Genomic DNA, 17,773 nt, shown 5'->3' on the forward strand with positions numbered 1-17,773 from the left:
GGCTGTTTAATCAAAACAATCAATTGTACCTGCAACAGGAAAAATGCGGACCTAAAATGCCCACCTCAAATGTCCAACCAATCCAACGATACTTAACTGTCTGCTGGTAAAAGGTGAGTGAGCTTGGTATTTAGGCAGCTTAATGAAGTCTTAACCACATGTTCGCTCCCTGGTGGTTGGCAGACGACTGGTTGAGTATTGTGTGATCAAAGACGCAGGCAGCAGAGCTCACCTTTTGAATGTAAATATTGTTGACGATCAGGTTTATTTAATTGTGGCTACCAATATCGTGATCATGATCAAAATCTGATTAATTGTGCAGCCCTAGTGAGCATGTTTTAAATAATTACCAGCCTACCTGAGTATTGCTGCTTACCATGTCCATCCCTTTATGAGCTCAATGTAGCATCTTCTGATAGAGACTTCCAGCAGGATGATGCACCATGTGACAAAGCTCACATCATTTCCACCATGACGATGAGTTCACTGTCCTCCAACGGCCTCCACAGTCACCAGATCTACATCTAACAGAGCAGCTTTGGGATGTGGTGGAACAGGAGATTCTCATCACGGATGTGGAAATCTTTAAGGAATGTTTTTATCACCAACAACAGAAACCCAAAAATTCCTTCTTTTATCATCCATGAAATTTCCGCTCACAACAAATGACCAAAACAGAGCTAAAAGTCATGGATTCAGCAGATAAAGACTAAAGTTAAAAACATTGTTGCAGATTAACATTTATACCCAACATTTGAAGCTACTTTGTTTGAAGTTCAACTCTAAATCCAGTAAGACTACTACAACACAGGAGGACATTCTCCCCGGCTGTGTTGCTCATTTATTTTGGGAGTGGTCCAGGAGACAGCAAGACTACTTGGCACGGTGGACTCGGTTGGAAGAGATGAGAGTTAAGGTTTAAGCTGCAGCCGACTTCAGTCTAACACACGAGGAAATGTCTGCTAACTGGGAGCCGTGCCTCGGTGCTGGCAGCAGCTACTCTGACATATGCTATGCATGGAAATAATGCTTTGTTTTTTATTCATGACTCAACAGCAGGAGGGTGTAGGTGGCAGGGTGAAGGTAGTGGGTAAAGTCTGGAAAAAAAAAGTCTGAGGTTTGATTATCATAGCTGCAAATACAGACATGTTCAAAATTATGCAATTTCTCACTTCTTGCTTCTTAATTTTTAAGCCAAAAACGACACTTTCAATGAATGCTGGAGAGTCTGAGAGAAGGAATCATTCGCTGTGTCTAATTACTGACTTAGTCTGATTTGTAATTTACTTTTCCTAAAAATCAACTATTTCTTATTAAAATCCACATTTGTCAGTTTTAAATGTGTTAAAGAAATTGAATGAATGCAGCACAAAAAATTAAGTATAATACAGTAAGAAGTACGCTCAGCAGCCACTTTACTAGGTGGTGTCGTAACTGATTTGACCTTTTTCCCCTTTAGACCTGCTTTTATTCTTGGTGGCATAAATTAAAGCAGGTGTTGGAAACATTCCTCAGAAATTTTGCTCCATATTGGCTACGGTTACATGATGGTTAATTCCGAATTACGTCCTTACTTAATTCCTCTTTAGAGCGGCGGGTTGGGAAGGGTTCTGATTGGACAGAAAGAGCACGTGATGGAAATAAACAAAGTTGGCTCCCTGTTTCTCGTCTTTTCCGTCGTAACGTGTAAAAACTAAGTACCAGTTTTGCTGCTATTTATTATAATGTTGAAGCATCGGCTCAACACGAGCATACTTCACTTTTTGCAGCAACTGAGGAGGAGAAAGATAGACCACCGAACATGGGAGGCAAAACAACGTGCGTCATAGGGACAGGACAAGGTAACGAGCATGCTCAGAACGACCGGAATTAACTTAGAGCAGAATGAAGGTTTACATGACAGAGGAATTAAATAGATCGGAATTAAAATGCGATTAAACCAACCACTTATATTGGATTAAATTTAATTCCGAATCAAAATTTGCATTAGGAATTAGGTGTTTACATGGTCTTTTTTCATCAGTTTGAAGTGGATTTAACTTTTATTCAGAATTAAACAGGAATTAAAACTCCCATGTAAACGTAGCAATTTGTAATGAGTTACCCTGAGGATCCTTAATACAGCCACACACAGGGAGTTCTGGACAAATGACCAGTTTATTGGTGGAGGAGTTTGAACAGAAGATCAGTCCGGGGGAATGGTCTGCAGAAGAAACCAGGCAACAGCTGGGAGGTAAACAGGATGGCAAAATACTCGTCCAGGCAACGACAAGGCTCAGAGATCCAAACACAGGCAGGGTCGGTAACCAGAAGATCCGAAAAGTTGCGGTGTCCGTCGAGGGCAAGGCAAGGAGGGTAATCCAGGGGCATAAAGCAGAAGGTCGGCAACTGAGGATCAATCCGTAGACCGCTGGAACAAAACTAGACATAGGTCTGATTATTATCTGGCAGAGAAGGAGGGATTGGAGGGAGCTTAAGTAGGCAGTGAGAGAAAAGGAAACCAGGTGAACTGAATGAGGTAGCAGAGGCAATTAGGAAGCCAGCAGGTGGATCGAGTAATCAATGATGAGCGCCAGGAGATCAGGGTGGCAAAAACATGACAGCAATTGACACGAAGCATCACATCAGTGTTACCTGAAGCCTTAAAGGTAACACATCTGAAACAATTGACCTTTACACACTGATTCTTTCAGATTTTCTAAATCTTTTCATATTATCCACTGTAGACATCAACCCTTTATCACTCACTGAAATACTTGGCAAGTAAACTTTGGAACTATAGAAAACAGTTTTATTATAATATTTGAGGACATTACCAGACTTTAAAACTTGGAGTTATTTTTCTAAACCTATAGAAGTTACAAACAAATAAATACACATAAAAATACAAATAAATTATCTAAAAAAAAAATCATCTAATGTGATTTCCAGATTTTTTTTTCTTTAGATTATGTCTCTTACAGTGGGCATGCACGTAAGATGAAAATTTCTGACCCCTCCATGATTTCTAAATGGGAGAACTTCAAAGTCTGTGTTCAAATACTTATTCGCCTCACTGTACATGTGTTTAACATGTGACTTTACATGGGTTTCACATGTTCCATGTAAATCTGTTGATCCAGATACTTCCCATGTGCAACATTTTAAAAACCACAGTCCATCCTCACTTTGAAACACTATGAGACTTCAAAAAACTTTGGATGATCCTTTAATACCCAATCCTGACACCTTCACCAATTATTTTGCCTATTTACTTAAATATTCTATCAAATTTAGTCTTTTTCTTGAACTTTTTTTTCAATCTGACACTGACACAAAGTTAGTGTTCAATTATATATTTAATACAATGAAATTGAAAAAAAACATTTTTAATTTATCTGCCAAATAAATGTTCAAACAAACTGATAAATAACTTTAATATTTTAACTGCATTTTAGAAAACTTTTCATCTTTGGAATTGAGGTTTTGTAACATTCATCATTTCTTGTCTCCATCTTGGCTCGCATGCTTCAGCTTAATTTAATTCTTTAGAGATCATTGTGATGCAGCTTGACTTTTATGAGAATCAGGCATTGCAAATTTAAAACATGCACCAACTGATCTTGTCGAAATGTGCCAGAGAGCTCTGGTTTTGAGAGAGATTATTTGTATTGTCAGACTGACAGTGAGCTTGTGTGCAGATCAGTGAGATTATAAGGAAGCTTAAAGAAATGTAATCAAATAGAAGCACAAAGTCCAGCCTCAGGAAATGTGCTGATTTGGATGAATAGCAATACCTGGCAGCTTTCACATAACCGTCGCAAAAACATTATTACAAGAAGCTGGAAATGTTTGCTTTAAAGCTGTCTTTGTTATATTCTCAACTTCCTATTGCTTCTCAGTTCACATTGTTCCATTAGAATGTACTGGTGACAAATAATATACCAATATGTGTCCCGCTGTGCGTGAAAACAGTTTTATACGAGCATAAAGATGACATAAAATATGCCCCGCCATTCTCAGTTACAAGCCTCTCATGCTAATTTGGCACCAGGCCCTGAAGCTTCCCAAACTCAACCATCTTCCTACTTTTTCGCTCAATTATTAACGCCTCTCCTGTTGGGGCCTATTCCAGATGTGAGCTGGCTCTGCATGTTTGCACAGCCTAGCATCTGGAGTTTGTCCATGTGTGCACAGCACCTGCAGGCTGTTGAGTCAAACTATTTACTGGTTCAATGATGAAGGCAAAATTATTCCCAAAAAAGGAGTGCATGTCTGTGAATAAATGCTGTAATATGTTGATATTAACTTTACAGATACCGACATTTAACCCCTTGGTATATTTAATTTAATTTAATTTTCTTCATGTATTTGTTTGTTTTTACACTCTTATTACTGTATATGTTAATTTAATTTAATTTAATTTAATTTAATTTAGTGAATTTATTTATTGTGAATAAATTAATAGATTACAAGGCTTCATTGGGGTACTTTTCTTTTGCATAGTTTTTACAACTTCACAGTTCATAATTAAGAAAGTAGCTAAGCCTAAAAGACGGGGGTTTTGATCCTGGTTTTTAATCCCATTATCCTGTGTAACAGAACCTTATGACCTTCCACAAAAAAATGAATAACTTGTGTTTTATTTGCCTCCATTAATCAGAATTTTTAAAATGTTTTTCTTTATCTTGACCAAGTACCGCACAAACAGCCGATCTTACACAACAAGGGGACATTAAACAAACCAAAGAACAGGTCATGGAAAACTGCCAGCAATGACTTATCTGAGACCAGTCAGAAATTAGATTTTATCCATGTAAATGTGGTTCTTTTGAGTCTATTTTACAGTTAAATCTGGTAATTTTAGAGTTTTTGTCTTATTTAAAGTCTATTTACAGCAATGCTGTTGTATAAATTCCTCCCCATAGGGACAAAAAGAACATCTTATATCATCTTTGAAATGAGTGATTGAGCTATATGTCTGGTTTTGTGCTGTTTTGTCTGCAGTCGTATACATCTGCGGCCCCCTGGAGACATTCCTGATCATCATGAAGCTGTTTCAGAGCGAGATCCAGGACCCAGAAAACTATGCTATCTTTTATCTGGACGTGTTTGCAGAGAGCTTGACTGATCGGAAACCGTGGAAGAACCCTAAGTCGGAATGGTCCAATCCCATTGAAGCCTTTAAGGTACAATAAACACACAGAAGCGTAAATGCTCACATGTTTTGTCTTTTTTACAGCATACAAAACTCCAAAACTGTGATTCCATTTCTCTCTGTATAGTATTAACCATGTTTTAATGAAGTTGATATACCAGAATGTGGCATTTGGGATAGCCGAGTGCAGCTAAATGTAAATGACAAGCATGTTTCAGACAAGGCTGCATACTCTGATGAGCTGAGGAAGTTGTCTCCAACCTCTTTGACCACTTTAGGGAGTCAAATTCCTTCATGACATTAATGAATGAGTGGATGTGTTCTCACAGGAAGCCACTTAGCTCTACAAATTAGTGCTCTGAGAATTAAGATAGGATAGCCACTGGTGTGTTGTTTCTCCTAATTCGTCTCTTTAAATGCCATACAGGCTTTTCTTGATTCTCTTAATTAATATATCTGAGCTATAAAGGAGTGTTTTTAATAACTTCCTATGAACTCAATTTGTTGAATTGGTTTGGTGTCGAGGCTGCATCACAATCTGACATACTTTTAAAATTTTAATGTGATACCCATGGTGTAGATAATAATCCTTGTTATATGGAAAATATGGAAAACGTTTGTAAATTGCAAATGTATGGTCAGCTTTGATGCAATTTATGCTATGATCAGTTTTTTTTCCGACTGGCTGTAAGATACTGATAAACCTCTGATAGAAGGCATCTACATTAGATAAACTGTTTGATCACCATTTAAATGTCATTTACTGGACCCGCTTGTACCTGAGCAAAAATAAGCCAACATGTAATAAGTTCAATTTTGCTCATCTCATAAAAAAAAAAAAAAAAAGACCTTAACACAAATTTACAGACCTCTTCTGTCACTTTCGCTCCAACCAACTTAAAACCTTGGTTTTAGCAAAGAATTAGCATAATTAAACAATGTTAAAAGTTAATCAACTGCTTCAGATCAGCTGTCTTTTAAGAGGTGAATGAGAGAAACGTGTTGTAGCTTGACGGCGGTTGTTTGGCATAAAAAGTACATTGAGTTCAACATGAGATAGTTCCCATACTTTTGCATATTTAGCAAGTGTTGTAAAACAGAAATACTAATTTGTTATAAAATGCTTACTGCGTGGGACCATGGTATAAGGGGATTAAACTACTTGGATCCGTGCATTAGACAGTTATAATGCACTTCGCGGAGGAAGTGCATTTCACTTCACTGTGTGTCGTGATGTTCTAGACACCGTGTCGTGCATTATAACCGCCTAATGCACAGCTCCTTGTTGTTTAATCCTTACTAATACCATGAATACTAGTACCATGAATACTAATACCTTACTAATACCAGGTGAACTCTCAACTCTGATTGGCTGTAGGGTGTTCATTTCAGAGAAATGGGAAAGTCGGACGGTTCACGCCTGTGCGGCGTCTGTTAATTTCTCATAATGGTCACCTTGTCGGACATTATCCCTTACAATGGGTAGTACAAAACACTGCAAGTTTGAGAGTCAACTAGCATAATGTTTTAGACAATCCTTTTCCTCTTTGCAGTATACATGGTTAGGGGCTATGCTGCAGGAATGTGGTAGTTGTTTCCTCACAGTAAGAAAATTCAACTCCTTGCTGAAACCTTTTTGTGTTGAGTTTAAATGCTACCTCCAAACACTCTCCCCAGATACTACAGCCTTCTGCATGAGACCAAAAACACCCATAGTTGGTTACCTGACTAATCTGAATCACCAATACTCAGTTTGGTCCTATCAGACCCACTATCCTGCAGGTTTTTATTGTATCCCTGCTTCAACACACAAGACTGAAATTACAGAGTCTTTGTACAGAACTTCATAGGATGGTGGATCTATTTAATTAGTCATGTGTGTTTGAACAGTGATAGATTAAAAACTTGCAGAACTTTGGTCCTCGTGGGACTGAATCCAGTAGCCATGCTCTAAATTGCGTAATTTTTTTGTTTAATGTGTTGGGTTGACTCTCGCCATTTGCACAGTAGCAGCTGCAATAGGCTCAAGGCTTCAATTACGAAGAGAAACCACCCACTGTCAATAATGTCTTCAATTAAAAAAAAAAAAAGTAATAAAAATGTACTCATTAGTTCAGGCATTCATCAAACCTTCTGTATAACCAGGAAAACTGTTGATACGGCTTGTGGAAACCTTCAGATTTTGGTCCCAAAACAAATTATAACATAAATTATTTGTCTTAATGTTTATCTTTAGACAGTAACTGAAATGAACAGTAAGTGGGATAATTCCCCTCAAAGTGTTCATAGTGACTGAGCTCTGGAGAGCCAACAATCATCAGTCTAATCCTGATAATGCAGACTTTGTCAAACCTTATGCCTTGCTCGAATCATGATACTAATTATGTTTGTAGTGTTGGATTTATTACAAGGAAATAAAAAATGTAATTGAATTAAAATGTTAATTTGTTTTAAAATCATAAACTGGGGAGGAATTACATTAGCATTAGAAATATTTACATCACTGTCATTTTCTCTGAACTTGAACTGAACTTTGGCTGGAGAACAAAATTTTAGCTCCAAATATGCCAATCAAGCGAGGTGTTAATTTATTGGCAAGTCATAACAAGGCTCATTATGGCAATAAGCTTCATTTTACAGTCATAAATCCTTGTGGAAGTCTGTGGTTTGGTTTTGATCCCTGTTGTAACATGAAAAACAATGTGAAGCTTTTCTAGTTTAAGGGTAAAGACTTCATAGAAATGTGGAAAGCTTGTTTTTGAGGCTGCTGGTTCGTGGACAGAATCAAAGGTCAACTGAGGTAAATATTTGCACCGAAACGTCTGGCTGAAATTGATTGCTCTAAAAGCCTGTCCAAACATTACTGCTGCCTGTCTCTATTTGTGATGTTACAGCAATTTGTGAGGAATACTTCATAAAAGAAGTAGATGTTCTGCATCACATGCAGTCAACCTTTTCACATCTTGTTGTGGAATCATTTTGCATAATTTAGATCACATAATTAGTCTTAATAATGTGTGAAAATTTTGTCCTGCAGACATTATACACTAGTAATAGTTACTTCACTGTGCACATACATCAGCTGCTGCTTTGGTGTGACATTCATTGATTCATGAAACTTTGTGCAGTCAACTGATGAACAGACTCTGAATACCATACAAAATATAGCTTAGGGTTCTGTTTGATTTACAATAATGGCTTCTTTAGGGTTAAATTAGCAGAAAAATCAATATTTGTTTTGGCCATAATGAAATGTTTAGAAACTTGACCTGTAAAGACAGTTCTCCTTTATCTTCTACACTTATGAGTCTGGTACGATGCAAGAATGTTTTTCTTTTTTCTAAAAATTATTTTCACATTCAACATCATAAATCCCAAAAATGTTTATCAAGTGTTAGTTTGATGTAGTTTGAATTTTACATAACACAAAGCTGTATTTAAGGTCTTGTTGTAAGGATAATATATATTTTCAGGATAGGCAAGGGTTAGCAAAGATAAGCTAGCATATGCTAATGACACTTTCCAGCTACCAGCAGAAACATATTTGGCTCTTTAAAATAAGTTACATTAAAGAAAACAGTTAGTATTTCATGTGTTGCAAGAAAAAAAACTGCCAAGTCTGTGCATCATCAGTTCACATACCTAAACAACAATGTTATCTGCTCAGTATCTGAACGCTAACTGCTCAGTGTCTGAACAGCTGAAGCAATTTGGAGTCAAGATTTTTTGCCATTATTTAATTTTTTTTCCCTTGACAACTGAAAATAGAGACATATGTCAAGTTCGACTCAAACCCATGAATAAATGCTCTAGTAATGATAAATTATTGTCTGTATTTTCCATTTGTGAATGATCTTACTTCTCCTGAGTTGCAACAAACCCTGCAGTAGTATTAAGTTTGCTAACTTGATGTACTTACTTACTAAGTACATTTGCACTGTTCAGCTTTCACTTCTTTTTTATCCTCTTCTGCTTGGTACTTTTTCATCAAATGCTGTGTTTGTTCTTCAGATCAATAGCAATGAATGCAAATAAATCTATTCATACAGACTTACACTGTTTTCTTCTGAAACCACTGCTCTAGCCTCTATTATTAGCATGCATTTTTATATGGTCGCAGTTCATTAGCTAACACCTTAGAACAGGGTTATTTGCTTCGATCCTACAAGGGTTTTCCATCTATTTCTGCTTCAACACGCCTCAATCAAATTAAATTGATTTAAAAGCCTATCAGGTTCTGCACGAAGATTCATTAATTTGAGTCAGCTATGTTGGAGCAAGGATACCTGGAAAAGATGCCCTCGTAGGGCCGAAATGAATACCCCTGCCTTAGAAAACACACTACTTTAAAACAGAAAAACATTGGTGGAAAGAATATATTTTTGTCTTTGTCTCTGAAATTCAATATACAAAGTTTTTTTCATGTATTGAAAAATTCCATATTGACATATTGTCAACTCTTCAAACAAAAGCAAGTTTTTTAGGGATAACAGAGTCAACACGGAGGCCTATAAAATGAGTGTCTGGTTCATTTCAGCTCCAAAAAGAGTATAGAAGGATGAATGGGCTGCCTTGTTTGCTGAGGTTATCAATGTAAACAAAATATTCTTGTAATAAAGATGAGACTTTGACCGTCTCCCTCTTACCTGTTTCAATCAGCAGCTTCTCACATTTATCACAGATCATGTAAATACTCTGAAGGCATCAGTGTTTACTGTCATTATCACAAGACCACAATTCTAATTTATCTCATGATAGCAATATAATTAAGTTGTGATCTTCAGATAAGAGCAGCAAATATAATTTCCAGCATGGCCACATGGGCTATTTTATATTAGTGAAACTCATTGGACTTTTTACGGTTTAACTTACGAGTAAAGTGAAAGCTAAAGTTTCAGCTGAATCTAGCTTAGAGACTTTGTTACAAAAACATTTGGGCAGTTTTACAACAGTTAAAGGGGCTCTATAACGCTATGTCTAGTTTTCTGAGTTTGAGTTTTCCAGCACTCTGTATGTTTGGTTTCCATGGTGACGGAAATGATTGGTTTTCGAGAGCTTTTTCTAATTTGAAATTTTAGTGACGTCCTGGGGGAAGGACTCAGTGATTGGTCGTCTTCTCTAGGTTGTGCACGTTCACTAGAAGAAAGCCACACCCACCTTTACTACTCAGTATAACTTCTCCTAGCAGTTGACCAATTAGACACAGGCAGGACATGGGGTGGAGCTTTCTCTCTTCGCTTGTTTCAGACAGAGGCTGATCTGAGAGGATCAATACAAAATGAATGAAGGGGTTTGTGAAAAATGCTTGATTATTTCTTGCCCTTCTGGACTTGCATGTTAAAATAAATTAGACTGAAACATGCAGAATAGAGAAAAAGTGTTTTGAAAATACAGGTTTGTGGTCTACCTGCTGGGAATTGCTGCCGGATGCACCTTTGCCAGTGCCTTTGAGCAAGTGTAATCCTCAGAATGCCCCATTGAGCAAGCATGGTTCATCAGCAGTTCATCACCAGTCATGAATGTTTCCTCCTTGAACCCCAGTACATTTCCTGGTGGCAGAGAGATGGCACTGCCTGCTGATGTCTTGGGTGTTGGGGCTTTAGTGGGGTTTATAAAGCAGTGGTCTCACTTCCACTAAATTCTCCCCAAAAATTTGTTTGGTTGGGTGTCCAAACAATGCTGTTTTCCGATTGTCATGCCTTATTAATGTTTTATCTAATTCTATTTATTTATTTATCCCCAAGTGAATAGAGTTTGTAGATCAGGGGTGTCCAACTCTGGTCCTCAAGGGCCACAATCCTGCAGGTTTTCCACACATCCCTGCTCCAACACGCCTGACTCAAAATAATCCGTCATTATGCAGAACTGCTGGATCCACCTAATTTGAGTGTGGTGTGTTGAAGGAGGAATACGTTGAAAACTTAAAGGACAGCGGCCCTTGAAGACAGCTTTTGAGACCCCAGTGCTAGAGAGAGAAAGTGGCTGTATGGACACAAGCCTATACGCATATGCTCTAAAACTCATCCAGTCCGGTCTTCCAGTGCTACCATCCTGTGGGTTTTAGTGTTTCCTGCTACAACACTCTTGATTCAAATGAAAAGGTTCAACAACTTGTTGTCATCTTCTGTTCCTGCCTGTTAAGGGGACATTGATTGGGTGAGGTGTGTTGCTATGGTGAAACACTAAAACCAGCAGGATGGTAGCCGTTGAGGACTGGACTTGGTGACCCTGCCCAAGTCCAGTTCTAGAGAACTATTATCCTGCAACTTTTAGATGCATCTGTTTTCCAACACACCTGCATCCAATGACTGAATCGCCCCTTTCATGTCATCCAGCTCAGCAAAGGCCTGAGAACGAGTTATTTATATGACTCAGGTGTGTTGGAGAAGGGATGCATGTAAATGTTCTAGGATAGTAAAGGGGTCTCCAACTCCACCAACTCTGGTCCTTGGGGGCTACCATCCTGCAGGTTTAGGCGTTTCCCTGCTGCAACACACCTAAACCTAATCAATGTCTCATTAACAAGCAGGTACAGAAGACGATGGACAACTTGTTGGAGAACCTTTTCATTTGAATCAGGTGTGTTGTAGCAGGGATATACTGAATCCTGCAGGATGCTAGCTCTTGAGGACTGGACTTGGACCCCCTGTCTTATACGTTAAAAAAAAACAAAAAAACAAAAAAAACTACAATTAAAAACCACAAAAAGTATGTCTCTTTATAATCATTTTACTGCAACTAAAACATAAAACTCATCAAGAAAAAAATGCAGGACATTTAGATGTTTTTCAATCATGTGTTTTAATGTATTGTTTATATTTTTATTCATGTTTCTTTTCTTTGTGCTTCTTCCAGTCTGTTTTCGTCATTACATACCGTCCTCCGGATAACCCAGAATACAAGGAATTCCAGAGGAAACTCCATGCCAGAGCTCAGAGGGATTTTGCCGTTCGTTTGAAACCGTCATTGGTAAGTAATCAATACTTGTAAACTCTGGGAAGTTTCACAACTTCCTGAATCTTTTTATTCACATAAATCATACGGATATGAATGCTCCACTGCACCATCAACTTGTCAGCTGGCAGCCAATGTTAAGAGTGATGCTTACGATTAATTCTAACACTATTGGCACATTTTTGATAGAATTGAGATCCAAAATACTGATTTATTCCTCAGGCAATAGGAGCCATATTATTAAAGTCCTCAGCAGAATCCAAAGGGAGGAAAAGGCCAAAGGAGGCAGCAATCCCAGGTTTCATGTCTCAATGTCAAAACAAACAAACACTCATAAAAATACTCTCAACATTTGAATGCGTGTGAGACCGGTCCTTAAATACTGAAGGGGGATGATGATAATGATGATAGTGCAAGTGTGCTGAGATGTCTCTGGGAGGGAGGAAGAGGGGGAAAAAGTAACTTAGAAAAAAAAAAAAAAAAAAAAAAAAAAAAACTAAACAAAAAAAAACACTATGGCTTCATTTGTTGCAAGTTTTCAATGTGTGAGTTTAACAAAAGTTCAATTGTCTAAAAAATGTTGTATCACTTAATTTGAGTCCAAACCTGCTAGAAGGTTGACAACTTGCAAAGCCCTTAATGGTTTAGCCCCATCTTATTTCAATAATCTCATTATTCCCAATCACCCACGACGACGTCTTCGTTCCCAGCCCCCTTGTGAATCGTACGATTTGTAGGACCAGAAGCGAGGCAGAGCCTTTAGTTTCAGGTTCTTCTTTTATGGAACCAGCTGACTTGTATGTGGGACACAAAACCACCATGTTTCTATTTGAGAAAACCTCATTGTTAAAGCAGCTTTATGATGCTATTTCTAGCTTTCTGAGCTTTCTACAGTGTTACAGTGTTGAATACTCAGACATATCAGTGGCGCCTTTTTTTTTTTTTTTTTTTTTATCCTAATGTATGTTTAAGATTTCCAGCACGCTCTATGTTTGGTTTCCATGGCGATGGAAATTATTGGTTTTTTGAGAGGTTTTTCTACTTCAAAATTTTAGATTTCTGAGAGAATCAATACAAAATAAATGAAAGGATTTGTGAAAAATGCTTGATAATTTCTTGCCCTTCTGGACTTGCATATTAAAATAAATCGACTGAAATGTTCATAATAGAAACATTTTAATCTATTATGCTTGATGTTCTTTTGTTTGTTTAAAGCAGTTTGGGTTTATCTTAAAAGAGATGAAGTGAAATTTAATTAAAGTTGAGTTTAAGGGAAGAGATATCGCCTTTTATCAAAACTCTGTGTCGTTTCCTGTTGCTGCCTTTTGAAACTACTTTTCTTCTTACAGGTAGACTACATTGCTGGCTGCTTTTATGATGGTTTTGTGCTATATGCCATGGCTTTGAATGAGACTTTGGCAGAGGGCGGAGCACAGAATGACGGCATTAACATCACAATGAGGACGCAGAATCGACGTTTCTGGGGTGAGCAAATATCAGCTACGTGCAGGACTGTGAATAGCTTCATACATGCGAGGGCAAGTAAAAGCTACAGTGCTAGTTCCAGTAAAGGTGGGACCCTGTGTAACATATAAGCAAATCTGCAAATCTCATAAATCCACATTTTATTCCCAATAGAACATAAAAAACATCAGATGTTGATGCTGGGATATTTATTTGATAGAAAATTTTAGTTTGTTTTAAAACTGCAACACATCTGTAAAAACTATTTTCAGGATGCTTTGTGAAGCGTCTCCTCTTCATTTAACATCTGTTAACATCTGACAAGTGAGGAGATCAGCTGCTGGATTTTCAGGAGAGAAATGTCCCATTCTGGTCAGATAACAGACTATATATAAAAGATAGACGGAGCCTCCGTTACGTCACCCGTAGGTTCCTGAAGAGATTAATTGAAGCTCATTGGGCGGTTCCCAACATCGCCATCTTGGCAGCGTCACGCGTGTCATCACTCCCAAAAAATACAAAAAATGGGCAAAGTGGCGGCGCTTAGAAGGGGGATGTGAGCGTGAGGGTGGATGATTGACATTTGTTTTGTTTTTTTTAAACACAGTGCCACACGATGGCCACTGTGAAGATCATGGTCATTCACTTTTGCCTTTGGCCTTGTCCCCGGTGTACAGAGATTCCTCCTGATTTTTTTATGCTTTTGATGTCATACACTGTAAACGTTGGGATCTTCAAAGCCTCCACAATTTCATGTCGAGGAATATTTTTACAGTGTTTTACAATTTATAGATAAAGTTAGTCGCAGATTAGGGAACATCTGTCCATCTTTCACTCTGAAATGGTTCTTTTACATCCAGCCTTATTACTGACCAGATAACGTAATTAGTTGTCAAATGCTCCTTCAGTGGTTTTTAATTTGTGTCAGTAATTTTTCCAGCATTTTGTTACCTGTGTTCCAACTTTATTTGAGCTGTGTTGCTGCCATTCAACATGAGATTTTCCATGAAATGGTAATATGTCCCAACATGGCTCAATGTATCTTGTCTATGTTCTACTGGGAATAAAATATGGTTCATGAGATTTGCAAATCATTGCATTCTGTTATCATTTATATAATGCAAAGTTCCCAATTTTTCTGTAACTGTAGATAATTTTGTATGAAACTACTCTCACATTTTTGTAAATTGTATTTTTCAGTTCTGTAGTAGGTGACTGATAAAAACAATGAGATATATTATGTATTTTATTTAGTTATATTCAGAGTCCAGACATTTATGAAGATGGAGGTCTATGACCTCATTCCAGTTGAAAACATGTTATTAATTAAATACAATCTGTTTTTCCCCCAGCAGTGCAGATAACAGTGAAAAATGTTTTGTAATAGAGCCAATGTCTGAACAGTAGAGGAAAACCCCACTGAAACCAAAATGTGATGATTTAAATTAGCCCCGCTCAACACTGTAATTACCCTTGTTAAATGTTTTTCACAAAACACTCCAGTTAATAGCACATTTGGTGACTGACATGGGTTTTCACACATTTCCTTGGCTGGCTTGCTGGCAGATATGTGCTTATATCATAGTGAGAGAAGCAGAACAAATGGATTTTGTTGATTTGGATAAAAAAACCAAGCACGAAAAACAAAACAAAGTGGGGCCAGTATGGATGATAATAATGGAAAGAGTCACTTTATAATTGTTGGTGTTGAGACCATTTTAAAGTTAACTGGCTAAAAGGTACAAGAACTTTTTTTTTTTTTTTTTTAAAAAAGGAAGGTAACTCAGGAACTGATTTATCAATTTAACCAAAATTTATACCGTGGTCTGGGTGAATACTCAATTCTGATTGGCTACAGAGTGTCCATTAAAAAGCACTGTAGGACACCTATAGAAAGAAAAAAAGTCAAATAGCCTGATTTGTTCAAAATTATTGTACTGACTCATATCAACATACGTTATTTTACAGGTTATTTATCACAACAGCAATACAGTAGAGCTGCAGGTTCTGTGGCCAGAGCTGGTTACCTTGGCAACATGTCACAACAAGAGATAATAGTCCATTCAGCCATTTCTTGTGAAAACCTTACAATTTTAACGGTGAAAACCAACATTAACATATTAATAACTTATTTAATATGTTCTTTGTAAGTGACCATGGCACAAGTGGGAAAATGCACTTTGAGGTGTCCATTATCAGAAATAAATGGACGGTGCAGAGACTCAAACCATCCATTTCATTACAAACCATTACAAAGTCCCTTTCATCCCTTTCATCAATGGAGTTCTGTTTAAAGAAGCGTTGTATAAAGATAAAGATGGAATGATTGTACGATATAAAATGTTATTATTCGTTAATGGAAAAACAAACAAAACAAAAATTATTTTTGAGTAAATCTTTTACGAATAGATTAAAAGTTTAACCTGTTTATTTTCAAACTTACTTTACCTGATATGTGTTATTTTATAATGATCACAAAGGAAAAGTAATAGTCATTCACTCAATCTATGTATTTTTTGTGTTTTCAGGTGTGACGGGACTTTTTTCTACAGATGACAAAAACGACAGAAATATAGATATTGACCTATGGGCAATGACCAACCAGCAAACGGGAGAGTTTGGGGTAAGCGATGCTTTACTGTCTCATAAAACCTCAGAATGAATCTGAAAGGCTTTGATCCTTCCATAATGCTAGCTAAGTCAAGTTAGCTGGATTGGTTTTAGATTTTTGAAGATGTTTTCACTTTTGTTCAGAAGCGCTTCACTCATGTTCTCCTCTCAGGGCCTGCAGAGGCCTCCATTCACTGATGTTTTAGACTGCATGGCCATTGTTGAGAGTCATGACTCACCTGAGGTCTCATTTGAGTGACCCCTATTGACTTTTGTTTGAGGCGGAAGACAGATTTATGCATGACACAGATAGTTTCATCCATCTCCTGTGTCAGTTACACATGTACAATGGAGGAAATAGGTAATGATCCCGTGCTGAATTTGTAAGTTTGCCCACTTCCATAGAAATTAACAGGCTCTAATTTTTATGGGTGTTTACTGGTTTACTGATTATGGGTATGGACGGAATATCAGTCAAAAATGCATAAACAACACACAATAAAGCAGTTTTAAATTGTTGTGGATTTTATTAGGTGAAGTGAGTGATCTCCAAGTAAAACACAAGTTAGTACTTGGTAGAGAAGCCCTTGTTGGCGAGCACAGTGGTGAGACGTTGCTCGTGGTTGGTCACCAGGTTTGCACACAGCGCAGGAGGGATTCTGGCCCATTCTTCTTTACAGATAGTCTCTAAATCCTTCAAGTTTCTTGGCTGCTTCTTGGAAACTAGAAGCTTCAGCTCCCTCTGCAGGTTTTTGATCGGGTTAAGGTCTGGAGACTGACTAGGCCACTCCGGTGTGTTTTTAGCCATCCTTGACACATCTGCAGTGTTCTTGCTGAGGAAAAACGTTTTCATCCAAGATTTTACAGTACATGGCTGCAATTATTGCCCCCTAATGTGCTGCAGTTGCCCTGTACCCTTTGCTGAAAAACAGCCCCAAAACAGTGTTTCAACCTCCATGCTTAACCAAGGGTGTGGTGTTCTTTGGGTCATATTCAGTTTTTTCATCCTCCAAACACGGTGGGCTGAGTTAATGCCAAAAAGCTCAACTTTTGTTTTGTCAGTGTACAGCACTTTCTCCCAAGCCTTCTTTCAATCATTTAGAAGTTCACTGGAAAAGTTAAGATGGATCTGTACATGGGCCTTCATGAGCAGGGGATCTTACAGTGCCTGCAAGGTTTCAGTCCATTACGAGTTTAGAATGAGTTACCAACTGTTTTCTTGGTGACAGAGATCCCAGTTGGCTTTAGATCATGAACAAGTTCCTGCTGTGTTGTTTTAGGCTGCTCCCTCACTTTTCTCGCCATCATCCTCGCTCCAAGAGGGGAGATCTTGCAGGGAACTCCAACCTGAAGTTGGAGGTAATTTTGTGTGTCTTCCACTTGCAAATACTGGTACCAGTAGTTGTCTCCTTCTCTCTTAGCCTTTTGCTGATGGTTTTGATACTCATTCCAACCCTGTGCAGGTCTATGATCTTGTCCCTGACATCTTTTGACAGCTCTGTGGTCTGGCCCATGGTGCTATAGAAGTTGGACTGTAGGAAGCTGATTTTTGGAGCAGGTGCTTCATACATATGACAAGTTAAGAGCAGGAGTATCGGTAAATGGTTG

At 37.8% G+C, this 17,773-nt stretch overlaps 1 protein-coding gene across 1 annotated transcript in view; it reads left to right on the forward strand.

Annotated features, from left to right (window-relative positions):
* Window positions 1-17,773, forward strand: part of npr2 (natriuretic peptide receptor 2) — a gene marked incomplete at its 3' end in the record, with an annotated part of 101,577 nt that overhangs the window by 26,189 nt on the left and 57,615 nt on the right. Inside the window, exons 2-5 of the mRNA XM_079257200.1 lie at window positions 4,987-5,168; window positions 11,993-12,106; window positions 13,441-13,576; window positions 16,084-16,178. Of these exons, the coding sequence (XP_079113326.1) occupies window positions 4,987-5,168; window positions 11,993-12,106; window positions 13,441-13,576; window positions 16,084-16,178 (527 nt within the window). The remainder of the gene's footprint in view (window positions 1-4,986; window positions 5,169-11,992; window positions 12,107-13,440; window positions 13,577-16,083; window positions 16,179-17,773) is intronic.

This window comes from Telmatherina bonti, assembly GCF_933228915.1.
Source record: "Telmatherina bonti genome assembly, chromosome: 17".
Lineage (NCBI taxonomy): Eukaryota > Metazoa > Chordata > Actinopteri > Atheriniformes > Telmatherinidae > Telmatherina > Telmatherina bonti.